This window comes from Haliaeetus leucocephalus, unplaced genomic scaffold (genome assembly GCF_000737465.1).
Source record: "Haliaeetus leucocephalus isolate CR32 unplaced genomic scaffold, Haliaeetus_leucocephalus-4.0 Scaffold526, whole genome shotgun sequence".
NCBI lineage: Eukaryota > Metazoa > Chordata > Aves > Accipitriformes > Accipitridae > Haliaeetus > Haliaeetus leucocephalus.
This window is the reverse complement of record NW_010972962.1, coordinates 1,693,216-1,720,859: the sequence shown is the minus strand read 5'-3', so window position 1 is coordinate 1,720,859 and position 27,644 is coordinate 1,693,216. Positions and strand designations below refer to the sequence as shown.

The 27,644-nt window shown below is 43.0% G+C and overlaps 2 protein-coding genes across 9 annotated transcripts in view; one reads left to right on the top strand and one right to left on the bottom strand.

Annotated features, from left to right (window-relative positions):
• PPP2R5A (protein phosphatase 2, regulatory subunit B', alpha) overlaps positions 1-4,796 on the top strand; it is a 51,398-nt gene extending 46,602 nt beyond the window's left edge. Inside the window, exon 13 of the mRNA XM_010576412.1 lies at positions 4,478-4,796. Coding sequence (XP_010574714.1) covers positions 4,478-4,505 — 28 coding nt within the window. The 3' untranslated portion in view covers positions 4,506-4,796. The remainder of the gene's footprint in view (positions 1-4,477) is intronic.
• On the bottom strand, positions 2,007-25,069 carry TMEM206 (transmembrane protein 206). 8 transcript variants are annotated; one of them, XM_010576417.1, is made up of 9 exons: positions 24,889-24,928; positions 22,596-22,760; positions 20,843-21,002; positions 19,014-19,223; positions 16,794-16,948; positions 15,159-15,301; positions 8,726-8,870; positions 5,537-5,641; positions 2,007-3,188 (listed from the first exon to the last, which is right to left on the bottom strand). In XM_010576417.1, exons 3-9 carry the CDS (start codon positions 20,880-20,882, stop codon positions 3,027-3,029), a joined length of 960 nt encoding a protein of 319 aa, XP_010574719.1. In that variant the 5' UTR covers positions 20,883-21,002; positions 22,596-22,760; positions 24,889-24,928; the 3' UTR covers positions 2,007-3,026. The 8 variants fall into 8 exon arrangements, with proteins under 8 accessions (XP_010574719.1, XP_010574718.1, XP_010574717.1 ...); XM_010576416.1 differs by lacking the exon at positions 22,596-22,760 and having other exon boundaries at positions 24,889-25,069; XM_010576415.1 differs by lacking the exon at positions 22,596-22,760 and having other exon boundaries at positions 20,843-20,939; positions 24,889-25,069.
• Positions 25,070-27,644: the final 2,575 nt, after the last annotated feature.

Genomic DNA, 27,644 nt, shown 5'->3' with positions numbered 1-27,644 from the left:
TGTGGTGGTTTTTTTCTTTTTTTTGGAGGGGGGGGGGGGGGGGGGGGGGGGAGGGATGTCTCTACTACACTGAGTTGACTTTATTATGCTTTTATTGTTAGTTACTTCATTTTTGTCTGTAAGTAGTTGTGTTTCACAGAGGAAATGGGAATAACACTGTCTGAAGGGGTTTATGCTTCCAGTAGCTCCATCTGATGAAAACCAGTTAGTTGCTACTCTCTACATGTCAGTTTTGTATAAAATAACTACATAATTAGCTGACCAAAGCAGACTCTGCCATGGTAGGTGGCTGCCCAAAATTTGGGGGGAAAAAAAATCCTTTACTTTCCCTGGTGCTTCTTGGAAGCCCTGAAGCCAGATGTGAAACACTATGGGGCCTGCAAGGGTGCACTTTGCCAGCTCAGGAGGGAAATGACTGTCATGCAGACACTTACCTTGGTTTAGTACTTTAGTGCCTTTTTTCCATAGAATAAAAGCCCCAATTTGAGATAAAAAATAATTTTCAGCTGTCGTACAGTCTAAAGGAAATAAATTATACAGATGTTGGGGAATCTTAACTCTTAACCTTGCTGTGGCAGAAAGAACAAATTACTGGCATTTGTAATTGTTATGAGTTGTTAAAAAATTTACAGATATGGACATCAAGAGTAAGTATTAGAAGAGCAACACAGTAGCTATAAGAGGCCATTTCAAACAAATTGTGCAACACTTGCTCTTAGAATCACTCCTATAAATAGGTATATAAAAGAAAGATTTCTTGGCTGGAATCAGCTGGCCTGCTTTAGTAACATTTCCTCATAAAACAAAAGATCTTGATAGCTGAGATGTAGTGACTGAAGCTGACTACTGTGGGAATTTATTTTTTAAAAAAATACACTAACTGCTGCAGAAAGGACTGCATCCTTTATTTAACCACACCTCCTACTTAGCCCAGAGCTGGGCCTAGGTTATATTCCAACTTACCTTCTCTGACATCATTAGCAAAAAAAGAACAAAAAATGCAGTAGGATGCATCAGTACCCAATCAAATTGTTGTTTCTAAATATTTTTGTAAAATCCAAGAAATAGCTGCTGTAATATCATTTGTTAAAGAAACAGTTGGCTGTTTCTTTGACAGTGAGGAGTCAGGAAAGCTCAGTTGTCTCTGTCTTACCTGTAGAGCAGGCCCTTGGCAGTGTAGTTGGGAAAGCAAAGGGCTATAAGCTGACAAGAGAAGTCAGTGGAATACTTTCCTACCAGTGTAGGCTGTTACATAGCAAAATGAATAGGGTTTTTCTTGATTATGGATGGTCTAAGTGTGTGTTTTTTTTTTTTACTAACCACCGCTCCCTGGCCCTGACTTTGTCCCATTCCCCACCACACCAGCACCTAGGGATGAAGTAGCTCTCAAACAGTTTGCTTCAACAGTGCAGTGTTTGGTCTTTGTTACTCACTGCTCTTAACTTCATTCACTTGCTGTGCGCTATGCTAACTACCTCACCTGAGGCAGGTACAATGTTGGCCCTGCGGGACCAGAACCATCATTGCAAGATACTGCACAGAAAGTGTTGACTGACCACCACCTGTCCTTCCATTTAAACTTTTTTTTTTTTTCCCAGAAGAGTGTGATCAAGTGAGCTCAGACTATACCATTCAAGTTTCAAGCTGTTTGAAGCACCAACACAGGACCTGGGAAAGAGGCAAGAGCAGTAACTGCAAGTGACTGGTAGGCTGTCACCTCCTCGTGCCCTCACCTGTCTGGACACAGGAGAACCTGCATGCTGCCTCCATGCCTGCAGCCAGTGCTGCTGTTTTGTGTTTTTCTTATTACAATGAGTTGTTGCTCCCTTGTTTAAGGCTGTGTTTGGTCAATACAGTGCCTTGATTTGCTCTGATCAGCTGAAAGTAGTAAATTGTGTTCCAAAATGCTTCCTTAGAAGGCAAAGAAAAAAAGAATGAGGGTGTACTTTTTATATGCTTATTACTATATTAATACATTAATTATATTAATTAATACAAATAAGAAGCAGAATATGACTTGGCATCCTCCTTTCCTTGCAACGAAGCCTTCAGAGCAAACACAGTGGTGTACTGCTGCCCTGCAGACTCCACAAGTCTGAGCTAGGCATCTAGACTAATAAGGGGCTTGAGTTACTTATAAGGAAGAAGAAGACACCACCACCACAGCACAGTTAGTTAGCATGTATTCTCTATAAAATAATCACATTTAAATGCCAGGCTGATGAAAGTTTATTTTTCACTTCCTTGGCAAAGACTGGGGGGAAGAGGAACAGCCTGAGATACTTTGAACTCTTATCAGCTCAGATGCCCAGGTACAGAGTTGCTTGAGTTTACTTTGAGTTGGCCTGATCAGGAATAAATCTTTGTTTTCACCTTACCCTCTTGCAGTAGTACTCCTGCCCGGACTACCTCCTGTAAAGCTCCAGCTGAATCTGAGAGCAGGTAGTTTCAATGAATGTACACAATATCTTATTGGAAGTATTTTTTTAATATTAAAGTCACTATACTTTAAATCAAAAAATGACACATCATAAAATTCCAGTGTATTTTGTTTTAACACATACTTTAGAGAGGGGAGGCTAGACTTTTGTTGAGTGCTTTACCTTCCACTAACCACAGTCAAGGCAGTAACTGTGTTACGGCAGCAGATGCAGGTCATAGCTCATGCAGAAGTTAAATGGTCTCCTGTTCTGAGAAGCATTCACTGTCCATTTTTTTAGAACTTAACCACTACAGTGTTAACTTCTTGAACATCAGTGAATTCTTTCCTTTCCCCCAGTCCCCCCCCATATATTGAGGTAATCTTGTTAAATTTGAAATAGGAAAGCATGAGTTTGTTAGACCTGTCCTAGAGTTAGCTCCTTTCTGAAGTTCAAAGGCCCATTCACTAGGTGTTCTTCCAGCTGTTGTTTTTCTGGAAGAAAACATACCTGTTTTGCATCTTTAATTGCTGTATTGCTGATCAAAGTTTATTCCAGTTATTTTCTACCCCTTCTGCTACAAATAGTTAAAAGGCAGTCTTACTCTCAGTTTATGTGGTTCATTACTTGACGACTCCTCTTCAGATGTCTCTTTCGGATTTTGATCATCCACTTAACACTTAACTTAGCAAAGTCTGCTGCTTTAAACAGAGCCAGAAAGATACCACAAAGGAGAGCAATCATGTTCCAGGGGTTTGCTGTGATAATCTGAAAGAGATTAAAAATATTATTCCCCTCATCTGACTTAGCATATATTATTATACCTGTTCAATAACAAACAATTCCATTTTTTAAATGGAAGTGTTTTTCAGCATATTCCCTTATGCTGCAAAGGTGGCTTGTAGTCCCTTGTCCACACATCTGCCTCACACCGCAGTTTTCCGATTCCTTCCATCAGGAAGAAAACACACTGTATTAGCTGCTAAATCCCTTTGTCGTGGTTTAACCCCAGCCAGCAACTAAGCACCACGCAGCCGCTCACTCACTCCCCCCCCATCCAGTGGGATGGGGGAGAAAATCAGGAAAAGAGGTAAAACTCCTGGGTTGAGATAAGAACGATTTAATAGAACAGAAAAGAAGAGACTAATAATGATAATGATAACACTAATAAAATGACAACAGTAGTAATAAAAGGATTGAAATGTACAAATGATGCACAGGGCAATTGCTCACCCCCCGCCGACCGACACCCAGCCAGTCCCCCAAGCGGCGAAATCCCTGCCCCCCACTTCCCAGTTCCTAAACTAGATGGGACATCCCATGGTATGGAATACACTGTTGGCCAGTTTGGGTCAGGTGCCCTGGCTGGGCATGAGAAACTGAAAAATCCTTGACTCTAGTCTAAACACTACTGAGCAACAACTGAAAACATCAGTGTTATCAACATTCTTCACATACTGAACTCAAAACATAGCACTGTACCAGCTACTAGGAAGACAGCTAACTACATCCCAGCTGAAACCAGGACACCCTTTTAGACTATTTCAGGATATTCAATTGTTTAAAACACTAGAGATACAGTTAAATTGCTAATTTCAAGATTATAGATTAAATTTACTACATTATTTAAAGATTTACAAAAATAAGTAGCACATTAAAGATGATCTTCCAGAAGACAAAGCTAAAAGAAGTGACTACTGGGAAGCTTTAACAAGACAGCATTGTAATGCTAAATCCACTTTTGACAGTGGCAACTGTTTCTGCAGACCTACAGCAAGTATTTTATATTTCTATTTTTAACTACATTTGGTTCAAGAGCAGTTAAGTTTATTTATAGTTTGCAATTCTCCTCGCACCTCTAGGCACAAGGATGACTTCTAGGATCTCAGATGAAGCAAGCAGAGCTAGGCTTAGGCAGCAATAAGGTAGCACACAGCTTTGGGACTTCCCATGGAGTCTGCAACTCCGATGGTCAGCATAAGTACAGTGTCACTAGGTCACCACCTGAGCCAGAAGGTCTTAAACAGGCTTTCCATATTTGTTAATCCTCCTAACAGCAGCAGTGCTGGCTGTGAGTGCTTGTGAACTATGGCTTCTTAGCAAGAGGAAACAAGCACCCCCAATCCACTGGATCAAGGGCAGCTTTCAGCTCGAAGGTGGCAGAGGTGCGAACCCCATCTGGCAGAGTGGAACGAGAGGTGCCAGGAATAGGACTAGGCTCTCAAGGCTAAGGAGGTGCCTGGCCCCAGCATGGACATGACCACAGAAGTTCAAAGGACCAACCACCAACTCCTGCCCCACACAGTCTGCATTCACACTCTGGTTTTGGGCAAGAAAACAAGAACTCTGTGGATTGGGCTGGTGATAGACTTCAGTTGTCAGGTAAGGCCACTTTAAATGCAAAATTTTAAACAGATTTTTCTCTGCACACTTTGCCATTCTACTTTCTTCCAGAGAGGGCAAATGTATGTGACCTTTTCCCCTAGAACACTAGGAAAACAAGATCTAGCTCATGCTTAAGGCACATGTACCTGCAATAAACACCTGCACACCTTTTAAGCACTCCAGGGACCAACTGTGGTCTTGTCTGGCACATCATACACCTCTGGCTGCAGCATACTGAGCTAAATTTTAAAGTGCTTTTTGTGCACTTGAATGCAGTACCAAACTGTATTCTAGTAATGGATTAAAAAAAAACACTAGGCTATTTTTATTATTTTAATTTAAGCCTAGGTTTCTTGCTTGTCAATTAATGAAAAAACTCATTAAATCTGTTTATCCAAGCACACTTCCCTAAGCAAAAAGTTCAGACTTGACCTGGAGCTACACTTTGCCAAAACACAGGGGATGTGCTTTTTCTTAGCTATGTGTACCTCTAGCTGCAGACAGAATGCTGAGTGTCACCAAGCCAAGGAAAGGCAGCAGATGGTCTTGACCTCTGCAGAATATGCATTACTGGATATAAGGAAGAGCCTAGACTGAAATTTCAGAAGTAACCTACCTCCTCCTTTGAATTTCTGCTTGGAGTGAGGTAACAGAGGCATGTGCACACCCACACAAACCATGAGCATATACAGTCAGACAACAATTCAAAAAGAGACTAGCATGTTACTCACATCTTGAACAGTCTGTATAAAAGGATCTTTCCATTCAAATACCACAAAAAACAGCTGGTCACTTCTTGGTTTAGTTCTCTGGTCAATATAGTTAACCACGCTAGTCTGGGGAGAGGGGAAAAAAAAGAAATGTACAGGTTATGTTCTTCAGTGGTGTAAATGAGTCTGTGCAACAGAAGAGGCTTGTAAGAAGGTGAAATTAGCAGACTGTTCATGGACTTCCAATTCAGCCCTCCTCTACCTGGAACAATAGGCTCTCAAAATACAGAAAGGGCAGTTCCTTCCATCTGTCTCATGCTCATATTCTTTTCCTATTTCTCACTTAGTAAAACACTGCAATACCATTTTTACACTGGTAGCCAGGGCCTTTATTTTATTACATAGTTCTTCCCTTTTAAGGGGGGAAATTTCATTTACAAAACTCATTTACTTGGAGTAATACAGCATGTGGAAAGTTCTTATGAATGAATGCTAAATTACCAGACTACATGATGATGGCAGGAAGATTTTTTTTTTTTTTAAATCAGTTGTAGAATAGACTGGAAGATGCCAGCACGTGCAGAGTGAAAATGGAAGGGAAAGAAGCCTAGATATTAACAATTAAAACCATACTTCCCAGTACTGCCCATTCACTAGATTACCATTTTGAAACTAGCACTGACGGGCAGAGAGTTCTAGCACAGTCCCACCAGGGTACAGTTTAGGATACCAGATCGATGTTGCAGCCACCTGAAACCATAGTCTTATGAACCACGCTCTGGAAAAGTATTAAGACATCAGGCCTCAGAAAAACATTGATCTTGTCTTGTAACACACACCCCCAGCCCAGAGGGGAGCTACACAGGCAATAACAACACAGCTTGCACTAACCCCCCTGCTGCTAGGAGCCAATATAAACTGCTCAAGAGCCAGACAGTTGCCCAACAGGAACGCACACTGAGTTACAGCTGAACAAGTGATGGAAGGACTCCTCCCTTCTCCAGCCCTCAAAGGAGTATTTTTATCTTGGTGTGTGCACAAGGGAGTACTGCTGCTCTTCCTATATGAGTTTAGTACTGTAAGTAATGAATCCAGCAGTACTGTAACTTCATTTCAGGGTTGACGGGAACATGAGACAGATAGAGGAAACTGCCCTTTCCGTATTTTGGGAGCCTATTCTTCTAGGTAGAGGAAGGCTGAATTGGAAGTCCCTAAACAGTGTGCTATTGTCACCTTCTTAAAAGCCTTTTCATTGTATGAGGGGTGGCCTACTGCAAAACCCTCCCATCTACTATGGCTTAGTTTCTTTACAGACACTTGAAGATTTCTATCAGTCTTTTCCACACACCCTGCTCTGATCAGATTTTAGGCTGTGAACATATAGAAGCAGGAGCTAGAACACTATGCATGTTCGTTCAGAGCATACTGGAGCTTCACCACCCGGTGGTTTCTGGTCAGACACCTTTGCTACAGACTTGCCCTATACTTCCACAGCTCGCTTACTGCAGCGTACCATCACCCCAACTACACTCATTCAAGAAAACTGCACACCAGGAAATAAACAGTACACAAAGCTCGATGAAGGCAATGGGAAAGGAAGAAAAGACAAAGTAATGACTACTGGGCTAGTTAGCAAACTGACTGTGCTATTTGACCTAATATTTGTATCCAGCTTTCTGGTATGCCACCTTCCAATTTCAGATTTGAAAGGCTAATGGATTTCCTTATGCAATTTGAGCAGATGTACTGTCAAACACAGCAAGTGCAATTTATGTCTGAGCTGTTTCAACTTCTGCTGTATTATTAATATGGATCTGAAACCCAGAATTCACATTTGTACTGATTCCTACTTCCTAGGTTTTATTTAAAACAAACCAACTCACCCACCCACAAAACAACAAAAAAACCCCAAAACAGTGTTTACCTACCCAGATGATCAGAGAGTCTGTAACTGCTGGACTAAATGGATGTTTATGATCACAAAAAGCTCAGCTTTTTCTGAGTTTGAGTCAGCCTTTTGTTTCCTCTTAGAGACATTAGACTTGGGCCCACAAAGGAGGACTTTCAAAAATCCTACACTTGGTAAGTACCAAAGGGCAAGTGATACAGAGCTGTAGGTGATGAAGGACAGACAGACAGCTGCTGTTAGTGCTTACATGGCAGCAGCTGACTGATGCGTTCTTCCCTCTCCTCCAAACTGAGGCACTAATTTGGGACTTGCCTCCTGTCCTCCTCCAGTGGAGTAGGAGGGTTCCCACCTCACAGTCACAGCTCTACTCTTCCCAAGTGTACCATGGACTAAAAGAAAGTGTCTCTGAAAGATATACTCTGGAAAGGACTGCTCTTAAAATTCTCATTTCTCACCACTGATGAGACACTTCCTCTCCAACCAACACTGGCAGCAAGATAATAAACTCAAAACACAATTATTTTCCTGTCCATTAGTGTGAACAGAACAGGAATGAAAGTCAAACTCATTTCATCTCTAGCTAAGTTTGCATCTTCCACCTGCATATTTTCTAGTTTTAAATGATGCAAGAAGTTACACTACTCCATGTTTCTAAGGATACTCAACAGCTAAAAATCCCAAAGCAAGCCAAACAAAAAGCAGGCATGAGAATGCTACAAAGGATACAAGGCTTATGTTTACCTCTTCATCCTAACATCAGCCCTTGTGGTAACCTAAACAATACCTCTTTCCAATACTGGCTATTATTTAGAGAATTCATTTGGCAATTGTTCCCTACCTTGAACTAAAGGTAGCTGTGTTTGTTAATATTTCTATGTCATCTCTTTAGACCCTTACCTCAGACTACAGGTGTCACTTACAACACATTTAAGGCCTGGCTTTTCTGGCCTCCCCATTAGATCTTTTCCTGAGATGTGTCACTAGGCCATACCAACAGCCAAGCACATCAAGACATGTACACTTTTACAGAACCTCTCTATGTTAGGAAAGAATGCAAGTAATTTTACAGCCAAAACTGCTCAGTGGCAAGTGGCATAATGGATGCAATGAAACAGAACACAAGCTCCTCATCTTTCACTCACTTAACCAACCAGCCAACCCACCCACCCATCTTCCAAGTGATATTGCTATTTGCCTAACAACTGGTTCTGTTGGCCAGTTATCATTAAAACTGAGGCAGTAACTAATAGTTCTTAATAAACTAAGAGGTCCCAAAACACTCCTCCTCTTTCTATTTTTACCTCTTGTTTGAATTCAACAGTCTCACTACCATCTTCTTCTTTTGTTTTCACCAAGGACATCTTGACCCAAGTGCGAAAGCCTCCAGAAAATTTCCAGCTGGAGTATGAACTTTCACAGTCCTTCATGAATTCTGCTTTTTCTGGACTAAAGGAAAAAGACCATTACTTTACTGACAAAACTCAGAGCAGTACCTGAGCACTATAGGCAGGAGATTGTCAGACCTACAGGCACTTCAAAATGTATTCACAATTCCTTTTATGTTTCAACTGCTAAAATTCAACATATCTAAAACATTGTGAGTAGTGATGTTTTGATTAATGGTAGCACTTGCACTCATGTGTTCTTCATTGCAGAAGACTTACCTGGTGCCCTACCACCCTAGAGTTCTGCCTGCCCCTCAGGATTCTTCTAACTTATAGGGGAGCTTTATTCTGCTCATCTGTCATCTGTGGGACAGAAAGGAGCAGAGCCAGGACCCCAGGAAACAATTCACCACAATGCTAGGAAGCAAGAGATGGAAGGAGCAGCCTGAAGGCAGGCTGCTTCGCCCCATTTCTGGGATGCAAAGAAACTGGTTGCAATGCAGACATACTTAAAATGCTTTGAAATTTACATTCAGTTTATTCCTATTATTTTGGAAACACTATACCTTTGGTGTAAGGCTCCCAACTGCAATAACATGGCTGTTTTCCCAATATGCAATCACAGATATTTATAGGCCCAGAATAGCAGGATTGCTTTGTGTCTTTTTTTTAATACTGTGACTATAAGCCATTTTAAGGCTTCTGATAACCCTCCTGCTGCAAGTGGTAAAGAGGTAGCTCCAAGGCATATCTGGTCTCCGTCCTTTCTCTACCAACTGCACAGGACATGCTATTGGAGATCTTCAGTACTCTGATTTTAGCCACTTTCATGTCATCTCTATGAAATAAGCCTGGCCTTGCAGCTGCTTTTTCAGCAAGGTTTCATTTGAAATGAAGGGGTAAACCACTGTTAGGAGTCATGAATCATTAAAGCATAGACTGCTGATTTTTACTAAAGATAGATTTCAGGTTGCAGAGATACATCAGGGTATGCTGGTCCTTGAGACAAGGGAAAGGGAAACGGTTTTGACTCACATTAAATCCGTCTTCCTAGGTGAAGGGAAAGAGTATACTTTGCTTGTACGGCAGAGGGTATGCTTGACTAGGTGATTGGGAGATTAAGGTATTATGGTCTTTCAGGAGAAAGATGCAAAGAAGTAAAAGAAGAAAAGCAGAGCTAAAGCAGCAAGCTCTTGTCCCAGAGAACAGACGAATCAGGAAGATTTGTCCTGTACCAGCACTGACTGGATTTGCACTTTGCCTGTCTTTTTCCTTAGTTTTCAGAATCAGCGCTCCTTCCTACAAACCAAGATGCCTTGTCTACAAGGCAGCAAAAGCTAGCACTGATAAAAAGAATACCATACTGATGGCTGCTCTGAACTACGCTGCCTTCTTAGGCTTAATAGATGAATACATGTATGTTTGTAGGAAGGCAAAAACTAGCAAAGCCATTGCTCTCAAGTCAGGGCTTCGGGTGATAGGCTCAAACACAGAACTCCATTGTGCATACAAACAGAAAGGAGGAGCGTTTCTGGAAAGAAAAACTAACACGCTTTGCTACCCATCAAGTCAGACGATACTCCAAGAGCGTTTTAGCGAGTTAGGAACATCTTTATCTGTTTGTAACATTAGGTGCTTGTTCAGTGATCCCAACAGGATGGCAGTGTACCTCTCTAACCTCCCCAAGGAAGACGTGAGCAAAGCATAAGAACAAAGCCCATTACCTGACTGCTCCTCACCATACAAACCCATGACATAGGGAGACCTGACAATGATGTCTTCCCCCTTTGGTATGTGGGTACAGCAGCAGCTGGTGGGACAGTATGGAAGAGCACGGTGCTTTGCCACTCAGAGGAACATACCTAATTAGCACTCTGCCAGCCAGTCATATACCTAATGCCTGACTAAATACAGCATCCCAGAAAAGCTTTCCAAGCCAACATGGAAAATTGAGGCAGGAAGTTATGACACAGAGCTGAACATTACAGCCACAACTTACATGGTAAGCAGACAGCAGTAGTATACTTTGCCTTCGACAGTAATTGTAGGCTAGAAAGAGAAAGATTAATAATATCTTAGGAGAAGCTGTGGAGAAGTGGTCTGAGAAGGCATCTCTTTGCATGTGCCCATAACCCAGACTACTGCCAGAGTCAGGAGAAAAAAAAAAAAAGAAAAAAAAAAAGGAGGGGAGAGCAGAGCAGAAAGGCACAAGCTTTGCACAAATGATAGCAGAGGGCAAATAATGCAGCTTAAAAATCACACACAACTAAGTGAACACAAGACAAGCAAGGGATTTTAAGATGAAGAACAATTCTCCAGGCAGTTTCTTTTAATCCCCTCTTCACCCCAAAGACAAAACAACCTGCAAAGGCTGCACTTTTTTTTTAAGTTCTACCTGTTACACTGTCTTTTGGATGTATGGTAAGATTCCTGGAATACCCTGCACCAGGCTCTCCCAGGATATTAATGGTACCTGAAGACCATGCAAAAATTCCTACATCACAGCAGAGAGAGAGAAGTGCAATAAGCCACTGTCTCACTCAGGTGAACTACAAAGCCCTGGTCTCCTCTCAGCCAATGCTCCCTGGTAACCATTGACATTTCAAACTACTAACGGAGAACCCATTGCCCCGGCACAGACTGATCAACATCAGACCATGAGAGATTGTATTTGTCCCAACTGTTGGAGCTGCTAACCTAATTCTGAACTGGGCTGTAGCACTGCAATGGATCCTTCTAACACTAATCTCTGTTGACCAACCCACAAGAGCCAGAAGCAGCTTAGGACATCCCACCAGCAGATTCCAACACAACAGCAAGAGCCAAAACCACAGATGGGTCAAACCCAATTCGTGTTTATTGCTTTTGCTTTTCCCTAGACTGGGAAACTCTCAGACAGCCATGGGATCCAATAAAGCGTCAGATGGTGTGGTACCAAAAGTCTCAATCCTTCTCTGTTATAATTTATTTCTCAGCACACAGCAATCCAGACCAGAGACATGAACGTGGAGCTCTGTTTAGACCCTTAAATAATCTCTGATCTGTTCAGACTGGTATTAATCATTTCACATGACTGTAAGTTATTTTACATGCTACGCTAACAATAGTTTTGTCAGTAATATGTTCAGAGGATTTTCTTCTTAAACCCATATATTATACTAATGACAGTTCAGGAAAGGAACTTGTATTTTTAGCTATGCTTTTTTTGGTAAATTGCAACGGTTTCACTATTTCCTTCCCTCCAATTAATATGGTACAGACAGCAGCTGCCACTGCCTTCAAAAAAAAAAAGCGCCAGTGGCAGTATCCCTCTAACTCACAGTCCAACAATAGCACACAGCTCAGCAGTGTTCTGCGAAGGCCAGAACAAAACTACCAAGCAGTGCCGGTTTCATGTAGTCTGTCAATCCAATTTTAACAGAAGAGCTGCAGACAATAAAACCCTTGACAGAAACAACTGGACCTTGAGTCCTCACCACTTGCTATGCCTCAAAAAAAAGGTTAAAGATACAAGTCTCTAGATGCCATTTTTCTTATTGCTGATGCTTGCAGCAGCCTTCACTGATATGATTATTGCTATTTAAAGCAAAAGTGAGCTGCAAATAATACTGTCTACTCAGAAACTGTGGTGTAGATACAGCAGGACTCTTCTCACCAATTTCAAGGGGTTTTGGATTGTGATTTAAGATGATGGAATACCCTACACATACATTTTACAGCAGTTTGCCTGCCCAACCCAACCTAAGCTGTTTGCAGCCATGGCAAAAAACTGTAAAGGTAATTATGATATCTCATGAATTCTAGCACGTATCTCAGCATCTTTGGTAACACTTTACACAAGTTGCTGGACACAGTGCTAATAATATGCTCTCATAACTAGTGAGACACTTTGTCAGGAAAAGTAGTTAACAGTGGCCAGTAATTGAAGTTTCTAGAGGTCATATGGAAGGACACACAACAGTTTCTACAGATTTTTTAGTCCAGACTTCCCATCCACTAAATTTAGCATCTGCTGATGAACCAGAAATCATTTCTATTTTCTCTTCTGCTAAAAGGTGGACAGAATGAGTACATTCCACATATGCACGCGGTTTCACATGTACTTCATCGTCAGGAGAAAACATAAAACTTTCAACCTGCCCTGAGCCTGTCCAGTTCATGCTCCAGGATGCCAGGACAGCAATATACCGAGCAAGACAAGCCCTACAATTTGTACCAAGCTTTGGAGGATGCTATGAAAGAGACACTACTGGCCTCTTGCACACAACTGCTGCTCTTACTGTGTTTCACCTAGACATGCAGATCATTTACTACTAAGTTTAAAGGCCTACATACCTTTGCCAATTTTACCGTTATCTGGGTTAGTTCAAAACCATTTTTAACTCACGTTCCTACTGCCTGCTGCAAACGGGCACAAAGGATGCATCCCCAAACAGACACCACCATTTCCTACCTTTTCACTTTGCTCCAAACATAACCCAGGCTCAGCCTTCACCCTCCCAGCTTCAGTTCTGGTGCCTTGCAACACTGAGACAAGGCAGCTTCTCTAGGAACGAAGTGACACATCCCCATGTCTTCGAAGATAGAGTCTGCCATCTAACCGGTTTGACCTGGCAGACCTGGAAGCAGGAGGTTGCAATCCAAGTTCCTCCCAGGCAGCTTGCAGACGATTCTTACTGATCCACCTACACTGCTACAAACACAGCCTTGAAGCTAAGACCTTTGCAATACTACTTATTGCTGTTTTGCACACCTAACCTGCCTTTGCACAACATGTGGCACAAGCTTTTGGGACAGCAGCATGCAGACTTACAGCTTGCTTGCAGAAATACTGCCAACTTAAGCAGGATGTACATGTGTTAACTTGGGACGAAACAGCTCTTTAAAATGGCTTACCTGCAAATTGATACAATGAGCACAGAAATGAGGCTTCCAAGATTTGGAAGATGCATAGACCAAGTTGTATCTTGGTAAGTTGGCTCATTCTGCAAAGAGCCAGGAACCAGATGCAACACAACTGCGCCTTCTGCTCTGTGTTTCACAAGGGGTGGTCTCAGACAGTGCTTGCGGTATACAAACAGTTGTGCACCTTGCTGGAATTGGTCCCACTGTGCATACCGCTAACTGCAGCATGAGCCACAAAACCCAAGAAAAAACAACACAGAAGGAACAAGTAGCACCTTCTATATCACTACTCTTAACTGGTATTTTCTCACCCTAAAATATCAATGCCTAAAATATCCAGAACATTAGCATTTTATGAGGCCTTTTAGTACAGTTACAGAAAGTACTTAATGACTTAAGAGCTCTCCTTCACTGAAGTAGAAATGCTTTGTAAAAAGAAAATTCAGGTAATTGGTGTTTGGCCACCCAGAGATACTGTGCCTGAACACTTCCAGTCTTTGCTGCATCTGAAAAGCACTGGTATGACCATGTCCAAGCCTCCAAGAATGCTTTGTTGTGATAAAATCTGTTATTTCTCTTCTCCTCCCTCACCTAATTTTGTTCTGCATATGGCCTTTACCACCTTTCCTTTTTTCACTGAGCATCTGACCATTACCAAGTTAAGGCTTTCTATTAGGTCTCACTGTGACTAATATCTCATCTAACTTTTAATCTGGATCACAGAGAGAAGAATAGAACCTGAATTTAAATTAAAGGAAAAATTTAACGGTCAAGTATGGAATTTATTCTCACAAAGTGGGAAAAAGGGTGGGACTTTCAAGAAAGTTCAAGACAGGATTAATTCCACCTCTGTTAAAATTAGAGGAAGGTTGATCGGTTATTCCAACAGCACCAATGTCAAACCAATACGAAGCAATTTTGAAAACCCCATCTATGAAATTACATCATTCTGTTAAATCTTACATAAAGCTAGTAATACACAGAAATATAGTTAATCTTTCAATGAAATGACAACAAATCAATCTAGGGACTTGACCTTTACAGTAATTGCTTTTTAAAAAAAAAAACCACAAAAAACCAAAGGTACAGAAATGTTAGTGTTCTCAGTGCACTTCCTGAGCACACTGCCCAGGACAGCACACTTCCTGATCACCCACAGCAGCAGACAGCGGTAAGCCAGCACAAACTTCAAACTTTTAGAAAGTGAAGCAACAAATGGCTGAAGCATAGCTGAAAGGTAGTCTTTGTCACGGAAAAAGTCCTCAATTCATTTTCTAAAAAGTAATACTAGTAACTTAAGACATGAAAGAGCACCAGTGTAACCCAAACATAAAATAAAATAAAATAAAATAAAAGCCTGTGTGATCTTTACTAAAAAAGCCCTGCTTTCACTAGTATTGTTGTAGCAAGTTCAATGCAGTTACAGGCTCATCCATTTACATACCTGTTGATGAACTCTTGGAAAGAAGAAAACAGAAGATAGTCAATGGCACTAAAATCTTGGTCTGTTCCATTTAAATGAAACTGCAAAAACACCAGTTCCTTTTTCTTCACATCACGAGGGCCTTGAACAACCAAAGCATACTTCTGTAAGCAAACAGAGAGATGCTGAGAGTAGCAAAGGAATCCTTATTTTCCACTCATGAATTTGCCATCTGTCACTAATACTCTATAGAAATCTAATACACACCAAGATTTTCTTGGCTGCTACTAAGCATACATCTATTAAAATATCTAACAAGAATGCCAACTGAATCCCTCCTTTTAGTTTAAAAAAGAGGTCTTTATATCAAGATTTCCTGGTTTTCTGCTTTAGTTCTATCATAGTCCTTTGGATTCATGTGGAATTACCAGTCAAGGCCCTGTAACCTGCATTCTGCAGAAGGACAATCAAAACTGTTTTGAGCATTAAAGTCTGGGAACTTTCAGCACTTTATGTGAAACAAATTAATATGGAGTCTGATGTGGAGAACATCAGGCTTCTCCTTGAGAAAGAGGAACAGTTTCACATCCCCCAGCACCTCAAGTAAGATGCTAAAAGGAAAAAAACACAACAAAAAATGCTAGCAGGCAGAATACAACTTAAAGTAGTGCAGGCATTATACTGAACAGGAAGCTGCTGCTTGCAAAAGGACTTAGCCAATCTGAACAGGGCTCTGCGTGGTTCCGAGGTCTCTGCCTCAGTAGCTCTCCATTCCACTACAGGACTAGAGCCTATTGGATAAGCAGACTTCTAAATGAATCTACCATGCAGCATAAAATGCAGGTTCTTAGTTTGTTAAAACATGCAGAAAGAGCATATTAGTGGCAGAAATTAAATTAGACTTGCACCTAGAATATTACTTTCAAATATACTAAGGAGCTGCTTCCCAGAAATGGTGACTAGACAAAAGGCAAAACATGAAGAGGAAAAAAGTTGACCAAACAGGTACCTTGACTGTTTGTTTGTTCACATTTAGTTTCCTTAAATAATCTGAGCAATCACTTTAGATACAAATGACCATATTTAATACTTTATTTTTTGAAAATTTATTTATACAGAAGCTAGATTCCCTGTATTTTTAGGGGCAATTTAAGACAGACTATCACTCAATGTAGCCATCTTATTGGCTCACAGCATTTCAGTGTAATGAAACACTTGGTGCCCAGTTAAGATTTTTCCAAGTGTGACAAAAATAGCATGTAATTCCCAGCAAACATACAAAAAGAGAGAAGCTATCCTACTTTAATGGAATAACTGCTACTGCTTTCAATCAAAGCTAGATTTACTATACCAAGGAGTATGCTTGCCAGTTCATTTAGGAGAGGAATGAAGCGAGAGTTTCATTGTGAAAAATGACTTATTTTGTCCCATTCAGGTTTTCATGCTGCACACACCCACATGACAGCTGATCTTCCATAACACATATACACACTGACTGGGGTCTTTTACATTTCTGAAAACAAAAGGACAGATGGCTTGAAAAAAACCTAGAAGCAACGATCTTTTGCAGCACTTAGTAAATATTTTTACTTTCAAATACCATTACGAGCAGAACACCCCCACTGAATAAGTTCTGTTCTACTATATTATTATTACCATAGTTTGATTAGTAAAAGGATCTGTGTAGTTGATTCTCTGCGTGGTGCATTCAATGTCTCCTGGCTGACCTGGATTTATCAGAGGTGGAATGTGATCATAGTAATGATGCTTGCAGCTAAGCAGCCGAGCCTTGCCTGGGTAAAAAGCAATACCTGTTTTGGAAGAAAAAACATTGAAGAGAGCCAATTGCTTTTCCAAGAACATAGATTTTAATTCTGGGATTTAATCCTGCAGGATACTGAGCTATCCTCAAGATCCAGCAAAACAATCAAATTAAACTACACACTTCAGCATTTTTCTGGAGCAGGACAAAAGTGCCCGCTGCATCAGGAGAGAACCCCCGTGATGCGTTGAAAAAATCAGGGTTCACATTCTGTTACAACAATTCAAGGTTCACAGAAGCTACTAAGCTTCCCTAGTCTTCCCACAAGCCAGCAGCTAACACATCAGTCCCTTTCGCCCCAAATGAAATGAACGCGTAAAGTAAATAAGGAGACTACTGAAGTCAAATGGGACACGCAGCACTTCAGCATGTACGTTTTCAGATATTATCATTTAACATGTCAAATTTTAATTGGAAATAATGTATGTACTATACATGACAGATCAAAGATCACTGACTGATCTAATAAAAGTGAAAAGATGCTCTTCAGAACATCTAGCATCTTCTGTTCACTGAATACAATGTCATGATAAAAATCAAAGCCATCAAACGAGTACAAACTGTTACCATCCCTTATTACTTGTATCATTGGGTAGGCAGGCTACTACTTTACCTGTATGGAAATTCATATACATCATAAACCTACCATTCCAGACCAACAGCATGCATTAAAAGAACCTCAGTCACCCCAGCTGTAGAAAGCTGGCAAAATACAAGGCCCAAAACCAACAATCCTGTTACGTCACATATGCCAGATTTATTACTGGAAACAAGCATTCTTGAAGATAATGTAGACCAACTACCAAAAAAAAAAAAGTATGATCTGAGTTATTAGATATGATTAACTCACACAACTGAGATGGCCTGTCCACCAAAATGCAAGATGTCAAAGCAGTCAGCATGTATCAGTCTAAAAATGCTTTATCCCTCTCTTCAGTGCTCCATGCTTGCAACTTGCCATCTCATCACTTTAATGGAGCAATGAAGTAAAGAGCTACATTAATTTAGGTTCTCTGATATGGCAGGGATCCCCGACAATACTTTTGGATTTACATGTATGTTGCTCTGCTTCTTTAAATGACATTTACTTCCTGTTGCTGTATGAAAAGCTCGGGGGAGAGGAGGAGGGAGGGGAGGAGGGAGGAAAAAAAAAAAAAAAAAAAAGGAAAAGCCTGCTCTTACAGTCAGATCCATATGATCCGGACACGACGACCTACTTACAGAGCCAAGCCTAACTGACCATTATAGCAAAACAACTACAGGCATATGGCAACAACTTGAAACACTCACCTTTCAGCCACAATTACTGGAGTGGTTCTTTGTAAAATGTGGTAACACTTCAAACAAAAGCATTATTTTTAAATTGGAAACTGACCTATGACTGTTGGAGCTGCATTTGCTACCACAGCTCTATTTATGAATGGCTACCGGATAATTTAAAAAAATAATAATGATAGGACTCACTATTCAAAAATGCTTCTGTGGCGTAATCCCTCCTGCAAACTACAACACAGTTTTCTGATGCCACACTGCATTTTTATGCCAACATTGTTCCCTGCAGTCACATCACATTTTCATTGCCTACTGATGTAATACCAAGTTGTAAACAATGCAGAACAGAAGCAGAAAGTGGCATTGTGGTTATTTTGTGGTTCGTTTGAGAAATTCACCTTCTTCACTGTCAACAGCATCTCGCTGTCCAGTGCGGAACGATAACAGTTTTGAGAATATTTCCGTAAGAAATTATCTTCTTTCCCTAAAAGAGGACTCATTCTAGAGTCTTAAAACACTTCTTATCTATCAAATGTTGCATAATGCTCCACAGCTACTGTCATTCATGTTATTGGCATGAAAGCTCCCCAAATCTCCCGTACAATATTAATATTTCTGTGCAAACTCAACACAACATAGATTAAGAAAAGAGGAAGTGAAAAAGACCTGGGTCAAAGCATTATACGCACTCTGGGCCCTGAAGAATCAACACCAAAAATTCAAAACAATCTAAGATAAATGTGAACAACAACTTAACCCATTTTGTTTGTTACCACTCTTACCAGGTGCATCGTACAAGGACACTTCCTTGTAAGAGACAGACATCACTGGGTGCTTGAGCTTCTCCCTGAAGTCACTGATGGTTTGGTAGACGAGGAACACAGCTACAGCCATGAGCAGCAGATAAATAAACAGGAGAATTACTGAAAAAACATTCTTTAGGCACGTCTTGCTGAAACGCAAAGAAGGGGCAGTGGTACCCAGTTCACTATCTGGAACCAAACAAAATATGGATTAGGACTTTAAAATACAGATATTTGGGCTGAATTTATGTAGTGTTCATTTAAAGATCAATCACTTGAGAGGAAAATAAGCCTCAAACTCAGCTTGATTTGAAAAACCACAACTACTGCTGGTTTTGATTATCAGTCAGACAGATGCTTCCTTCTCAAGCATGAGGCATAATCGTCCAAAGATTGTGCCTCTATTTCACATGTTGAATTTGGCACTCTGATTAAGGACAGGGCAGGCAGGAAACAAGGTTTATTTTCAAGAAGGACAACACTTCCAAGACAAACAAAGTTCAAAGTTCATAAGAAAAGAAGTCTGTTGATGGTCAATCTTTCCTTCCTGGAAAAAACAACTCCTTTTCCCTTTCCCTGTCTGAAGTGATTCTTAACACACTTAGCACATGTATCAGCAGAAAGATTTAATATTCTAATGCTCTTACACAGCTATCTGTATTGCATCGCCACCATGGTAGAAGTCACTCTCATTTTTGGACTCCAATTCACAACTCCTTGTGCACACTACATGAAATTTCACAAAAGGATCCTTCCAATTACAGCTAGAAAAAGACCAACCCAATTTTCCCACAGTCTCCTTGCCTTCAAAGCTTATTCTCTGAAGATCTTCACACTAGTCTCACTTGTACACAGACACTGCTTTCCCCATACTCCTTGCACTTGCCATTTCTTTTGGCAATACTTGTAAGGAAAAAAGTTCATGTACTCTTCTTGAGTTACATGTCATGTTTTGATCATGAGCGATATACAGCTGAACACACAAAAGAAGCATTAAAACCCAACATATGAAAGGAGATAAGTAGGCATGTTTTACGCTGACTCTTCTGTGTGATATAATTTAATGAGTCAGGCCCCCTCAGGCCATGCCACACTCTGCCCTTCAACTATAACAATATCATTTGGTGTTTGCTCGTTACCACAGCAAACACCAGCCTTTTAGTAAATCCTATTGAACACATAACCACTTACAAAGGTCCATGGTCACACTTGTGTTCCCAAGTTACAAGCCAGGAGATGGCAGCCAAGGAAATTCAGACATTAATGTGCACAAAATTGCACTACTGAAACAAGTATGTCTTGAACAGCTGCAAAGCATTCAGGCAATACTCATTTCAGGTTGGCTTACCTTAATGCCTTCATCTGAGCTGCAATAAGCCCATTTAACACTATCCCGCACCCTCCAAAAGCAGGTCCGAACAGTCTAACTAAAATCCATTTAAAAGCACATCTGTTCAATATTGCATCTTGCTCATGTAAATCTGACACAGACTTTGCTTGCAATCCACTGCCATCACAGACACTGCAACTCAGGTAAGATACAACATAAAGGAAGATGACATACTAAGCTATCTCAGAACCAGATGTGCTGAATCTTCTTTGAGCACAGTTCATGACACAGAAGTGTTCTCACCTCAATCCTTGGAAAAACTCCTTGGCTTTCCACCACTACTTATTCCCCAAAATAAGTAATTTAGTGTTTTGTTTGCTTTCAGAAGTGCAATAAAAACAAACCCCAACCAAACCCCCACACAGAAGCAGCTTATCAGGCACTTAAAATTGGTAATTTCTGGGTCAATAGTACTCACCTGGTAAAATAACAGAGCTGGCATCTTCATGAACTTCCATCTCTCCTTCTCTCTCATCTGTTGGGTTTTCAGATATTCGCTCCACATCTTCACTCAGCTGTGTAGTTAAAACAGTGGTTCAATTTCCAAACATGCTCTCAACTTGCAATTGCTGGAATTTCTATGGTACAAATAAAAGAGGCTCCAACTAACCAAACACACAAAAACATGCCACCAGTCCAAGAGCACCCAACATCTGTTCCACCTGTTCACAAGAGCCACAGTTATGTAGATCTACAGCTAAAAATTAAGTCACTTGCACACTGCAAAAAAGGAAAGACGGCACATTAAATTTAACCTACTTCCACCCTGCTCCTTCAATAATAACATCACCTTTTCTTTCAAGATCAAAGTAATTGTTTCCCTGGCAGCTTCAGCACACTTTAAACCCCCAATTAGGACAATGTCCTCTGAAATAAGCAGGAACTTCGCTCTGTCACTCAAGAACTTATTTTTAGGCATAAACAAACTACAGCACATACCAGCAAACAGAGCATTAGCACTTCTTAACAAAGAGGTGCAAAAAGAGTGAGTTGCATTTTAACAGGCATTAGGGCAAGTAACTCAAATGCAGTCTCAGCCACATAGGTAGGTGGGTCATTACAAGGCAACAATCAAACATCCCTACATTTCTGGTACTTATTTGAGCTCACTGTACATATTATTATATATTAGTGGTTATGCAACTAATTAGTCTTCCAGTGTTTCTAAAACAGAACAGAGACCAGATGTTTCCTTGTTTTGCTATTCAGAGCTCTAGGCCCAAACTGCCAAGACACTTCCACCAAAGTCAGAAGCTTGTCACATCAGGTAGGCATCACATGAGATTGTAAAGCATTAGACTTTTTATACATATATAAAGTATCTCCTGTACGTTTTCCAAATTTCTTTCGTGGCAGAGACTGACATGCAAATTACAGCAAGGCAAACCAGGGCATAAGCTTGCAGCAAATCATGTGTTGCACAGTAACTGTCCGAGCTAAACACTCGGCATCACCTACCTAAATAGGTAAGGAAGATTAGCTTTGTTCCTATTTCAAGGAAAATGGGGGCACAGTTAATGCAGCAGCCATACTGAATGCTATTAAACTTTAAACCCCCAACTTACTCAACAGTAACGTGCATGTATCCATAAGGAAGTGCTTTTATTTCACCCAACTTTAATTCAGTATTGAAATCATCATTATACCATTAACCTCTTATTAGGAAAGAGTCCACTCATTGTACATCTTCGAAGTCTGACGTAAAGTCTCCGTCACCTCCTGCTATATTTCTGTATTCATTTCGACCATGCAAAGCAAGTTGAAAGCAGTTACCCAGCTGTTTTTAAATGCTTTGCACATAAATAAAGCATGATTTCCCATGGTGTGAGGCATGGAGCGAACAGGTAACTAATAGGCTAAACTCAGCTTATTTGCAGGAGACTTACCAGGGTCCAACCAAAGATACTTTTTTCAATTATCTTCATAAAATAAGGGAAAATTAACACTCTGCTCCTTTTTGTAGAAACACACCAGGTCTATTTGTTTACCTGACCCAAAATAAGCTATTCTGACACAAGAAGAGTATTCACTGAACCTCTTGTACTGGTTAAGCCAAATCAGCTAAGAAGCCCGTTCAAATTATACTCATGCAAATTACTTGTACCAAAGCTGATCCAAAAAGTTTAACTTAAGTTACAAAGTCACTGCAGTTTCTCAGCTGACTCCCTCACCTCTCTGGTTCAGCCATGGTTCCCCAGGTACAGGCACCTCATCGACTGAGGTTATGTAGAGAATAAGCGATTTCTATTCCTCATAGCAAGGAGATCCCAACACAGGTTTAAACAAGAACACAATATGCAACATTTCTTACCCTCTCAAGAGGACCTACAGCAACTCTTCAACACATAGGAGAAGAAAAACTCAGAAAATGTAACCTTTCAGTATTCCTTAGAAAGAAAACAAAAAACCCAAACAATATGCAACTATGTTTTCTTATCTCTGCTCACAAGGCAGATACAGTTTCATAAGCTTTTCACACATAAAACCAGTGAAGGACAGCTAGTCAAAAGCAGGTGTGCTAACATTGCCTCAGGTGCAGTGAGTAGGTTGACCTGATGTGTAAGGCCCCCTAAAACCAACTAATTTCACTGCAAATCCTGAACACCTGACTTGACAAGAGGTGAAGTTGCATAAACCCACTGAGGCCACCAAGAACCTAGGGCTGTTCGTGGCTCAGCCACCACATTCTGAGTGTACAGCACACTGACTCTACAAGGCACGGCATCACAGACCTACAAACCCAACAACTTATAGACGTACTGAACTACAGTCTCCTACTGACTGGGAAGCCAGCGCAGCACTACTGCATGACAGCCGATTCTAGTTTCTTCACACTTGACAGAATCCCCAATTCAAGACAAATTACAACAGTGAACCTAGCGTATGGCAATGGCGTGACCTCACAGGCCAGCTCTTCCTACATGTTATTTTTGATAAAGAGGTGAAGCATGGTGCTAATGCAGAAGGAACACAAACCTGCAGGGCAATTAAGCTTACAATAGGATGCAGAGATAGGATAGGATGTCAAGAGCAGAAAGGGCATGAAACAGACCTTTGTTCAGCATTCCCCTGGGCTCTGCACGTACAGCTGAGTAAGAAGCTGCAGGAGCCTGCCCATGACCTGGGAGTTCCTTTTCAGCCCTGCACACAGAAAAGCACTGGACAAACGGAAGCTCAGAAAAGGCAATTCTAGATACTTGAGCATCCCTGCTAGTGGCAGGAGCACACAGACTGCCCCAGGCACCGGAGAAGGGATGCAAACAGAGCCACCGCACTTACACACCATCTAGACTTGTGCTTCGGAGTTTGGGACAATCCCAAACATATGGAGCAGTGTCAGTGGTGGCTGATACCCAAGTCGGAAATGTAACATGCATAGTCCAGTCCATACTTCAAGCACCAGTGTGATTTCATGAACTCTCTCAAGTACCTCACCTACATACAAGCTCTTACATGCGTTAATTTCATCCTGATAATCATGAAATAAAACCCTCTTAAATAAAAGGAGAACTTGTCCATACAGGTCTTTTGCTGGTCCACTGATTCGTCACCTTCCAATGCCTTCTAGCCTGGCACAAAAACCAGAAGCTGAAACTAAGCAGACAGTACTAAACTAAATTAGAACGTATTAAAACAGAGCCCCAAACTACCCATCACACACAGAGGAAGGCAAACATCTGCAGTCCTTTTGCCTGCAAGACGCAAACAAAAGTGCCCTGCTGCAAGCCTCCACCGCTGCTGAACTTGGCACAAATAGCTTGTATCTCTAGTACAAGAGACAGGAACGAGCAAGGAATTCTGGCTGCTCGAGCCTGTACATTGATAGGCAAACTAGGCGCTGCTTCGGGCCCTCGGCAGGATGATAACGCGGCCTTCAGTTTCAGCTCTGGTACCAAAGTCGCTTCTCACGCCCGACAGACCATCTCCACCTCCTTGTTACGAAAGCCCCAGTTGCAGAGCTCACCGGCCAGCTGTCCCTAGCTCATACACTTAAAAGAGCTGCTGCCGATTATTTCAACCACGTTGAAAGGTAAAACATGAAATAAAGCGCGCCCCAAACCCCCGTTTCTTTCTGGCGAGTGTAGATGCGACCCGACCTCCCGGCTGCCCGGCAGTACGAAGGAGGGCTAGGGGCAGCTCCGGGCAGGTGAAGGCACCCACCCGGCTCGGCCGCGCTTGAGCGGATGCAGACGGGCCACAAGGCGCAAGGCCGGCTGCGGCGGGCTCCCTGCGGCGGACGACCCGCTTCGCCAGGGCTCTCGGCCCCCGGCAGCGACGCGGCCAGCCCTGCCGAGCCGCAGAGCCGGAGACCGGAGCCGAACTGAGCTCAGGGCGACGGCGCCGAGTGTAACCGCTTGGCAAGCGGCAAGCCCCGGGTCGGGCATCACCGCCCGGAGGTGGGGGGGGCTGCCCCGGCCCCGCTGGGGCCCGCCGCCCACTAGCCCTGCCCCGGCCCCCCCGTACCTCCTGGTAGGATGCGGAGACCTCTGGTCGTAGCATGGCATCGGCGCGGAGCGGCCGCCGCGGGGGCCGGGAGGCAGCCCAGCCGCGCCGCACGGGACCGGACTAGACAGCACTGGAGGGGACGGCGACGGCGACGGCGACGCCGCGGCCGGGCCGCCCTGCCCGGGCAGGGCCGCGCAGGCGCCGGCAGCCCCGTCCCCCCCACTCGCCCGTCGCTTCCCGGCCCTTCCCGCCCCGGCGCCGTGGTCTCGCCACAGCGGCGCGGGGGCTGCTGGGAGGCGTAGTCCGGCGCGAGGCGCTGGTAACGGCCGCCGGGCGACCGTTGGCGCCGGGCAGGGGGCAGCTCCCCGCTGCTGAGCCCGGACCTCGCCTCAGCGGCAGGCAGCGAGGGGGCCCTGGGCGCGCCCGGCAGCCGCCCCGGCGGTACCCGCCCTCGTTTTCCACCTCCGGGCTGCGGGGGGACGGAGCGTTAAAACGCGCCAGACGCTACGCGGCTTGCAACGCCACCGGGTCTTATTTCAGCGGAGCGGTGCCTGCCGAGCTCCCTCGCTCCAGGCGGCGTCAAGCCGTGCAGCGCAGCGCGGTTGCTCGCCAGCGGTTTTTTGGTAAGGCGTACAGGAACGTTTCTCTACCGAGAACACGACAGCGTCCTGTGTAGTGACGGGGACATGAGTCTGTTCTACACCGCGCGCTTCACCGCACAAACTCTCCTACGCGAGACCGAACTAGATGGGAAGAGCGATTTAAAACAATTTTGACAGCTGCCCCCAAGATGCACGCAACGTCACTTTTTTTTGTTTTTATTTTTTTGCTGCTCAAGGCTGCTAGCAGAACACCAAAGCAACAGACTCCCTCGGCAACGAGACAAAACTTCAGCAGGGCTCCTACGAACACCCACCCACGCTGCGCTGGCAGAGGAGGGCCCGCAGTGGGGTGCTCCGGGAAGATAAAAGCCAAAACCACGTAAGGGCTGACTCATGAACCTTCCGTCCACAAATACCAACACAGCTGTTTTTCTTCCCCAGTGTGGAAGTAATTGTTCACGTTTCATCATCAAGAAAAAGCATGCACAACGTTTCTTGCATTGAGATGCAACGCTGTAGTGGAGTCCCTGCTCAGTAGATCATTTCCCTGTGCCTGAGACCCACGCCTAGTAAGTTAATAACCAAGGTTTGAAGTCCTGTGACAACAACAGTCCTAATATACAGCTTCTCCTTTCAGAAAGAAAATATTTCAGTTCTTGTTACTCATTTTTCAGATGTCTGTGGTTCAAAGGCGAGCTCTAACTCACCCCCAAATCAATAACACTTCAGACAGATGTTGGCTAGCATTCAGCACTTGCAGCCCTCCTCTGGGGAGACACTAATAAATAATTATTTCAGAATAAAAGGTAAATCTATAATGTGATTGAACCAAACTGACAAATTGGACTTTGGCATATTTCCCAGCAGCATGGGTCTCTGCGGCAAGCCATGCCAGGTATTTGCAGGCAGAGCAACCAGGCAAATGCCAGAGCTCTTTCTCGCACGTTAACGGGAGCGTTCCGGAGCTGTTTTGTCCAAAGCCTTACTAAAGGTCTCTTTTCTGCTTGACATTTCGTATCTGTCTTGTGGCGTGTGGAGTCAGCAAATGGGCATGATGGACAGCCAGGATGGGAAGCCTGCTCTGAAGCTCAGCTATTGTTTAGGCAGTGTAGGCAAACTTCACAGCTTAAGGACACTCACAGTAACAACCTTGTAAACCTTCACCCTAACAGGACCAACACTCAGCTCGCCACACCAGGCAGCAGCTTGCGGCAGTCGGCTCCCAGATGGCCACAGCAACTCACCTTCCCCATGCCCTGGCTCTGCAGGCTTTGCCTGGCTCCTCACACAGGGACGTGGCCCACTGGTCATCACCCCCATACTGTGGTGACGCGCCCTCACTCCCCTGTGCTTCTCATCTTGCGCTGCTTTTGTCACCCAGAAGAGAACTATGGCGATGTTGCTTTGCATTAGCTACTTCAGCTCTGCTTACACCAATGCACAGAATTGCCTCTGGACAGCCTGTGGAAAAGGGTGTTACCTCAGGCAACACGGAACAGGTGTCCTCCAAAGAGGATGTAGGGATTTTACACAAGAAGAGTTTATAAACAGTCCTTAAAACAAAGATCAAACCCATTTCTATCTCCTATTTACTGTCCAGATCCTTCTTTGAACTCTTCAGCTTTTGCAAAACACTGTACAAGGAGCAGAGATACCAAAGAGGCATTCGAATTATGGCACGGCAGTCAGGAAGACTGCAGGGGTGCTGCAGCATCGAACATCCAGGCTTTAAATCCTTCAAGTCCTCACTTGCCAGCACTACAGTGAGGGATGTGATATATGTATCTAAATTGTAAAAAGTTTCTGATTTTCTTAATTCTCTGTAGAATTACACACAGCAACCTGCTTATTCTTCTGCCAACCCAGAATGTTTCCCTGTGCTATACTTACGGCGTGGCAAAATCACGTCATCCGAAAATTTCCTATTTATTCTCCCCTTCCTTAGGCTAAAAATGCCAGTTGATTATCTTTTTCCAGTCGCAAAGACGAAGCCTGCCCTGCGCGTGCCGATTTTGCGACTAAACACTGAAAGCAGCAAGCAGAGAAACTTCAGAGGGAAAGAAGGATGGCAGTTGAGGACTCCCATCAGCAGACCCCTGGCGGTCAGGAGGACGACCGGGGCCCGGGGCTGCCTCCGGCGGGGGCCGGAGGCGGGGCCGGGCGGGGGCCGCG

Bases quoted from the DNA above. Each gene is read 5' to 3' on its own strand.
- TMEM206 (XM_010576415.1), bottom strand. From the start codon at position 24,924: ATGCTACGACCAGAGGTCTCCGCATCCTACCAGGAG. The intron at 20,940-24,888 runs GTACGGGGGGGC...TTAACTACACAG, and splicing joins TCTCCGCATCCTACCAGGAG to CTGAGTGAAGATGTGGAGCG. The intron at 15,302-16,793 runs GTAATAATAATA...GTTTGCTTACAG, and splicing joins CTTTTACTAATCAAACTATG to AAGTATGCTTTGGTTGTTCA.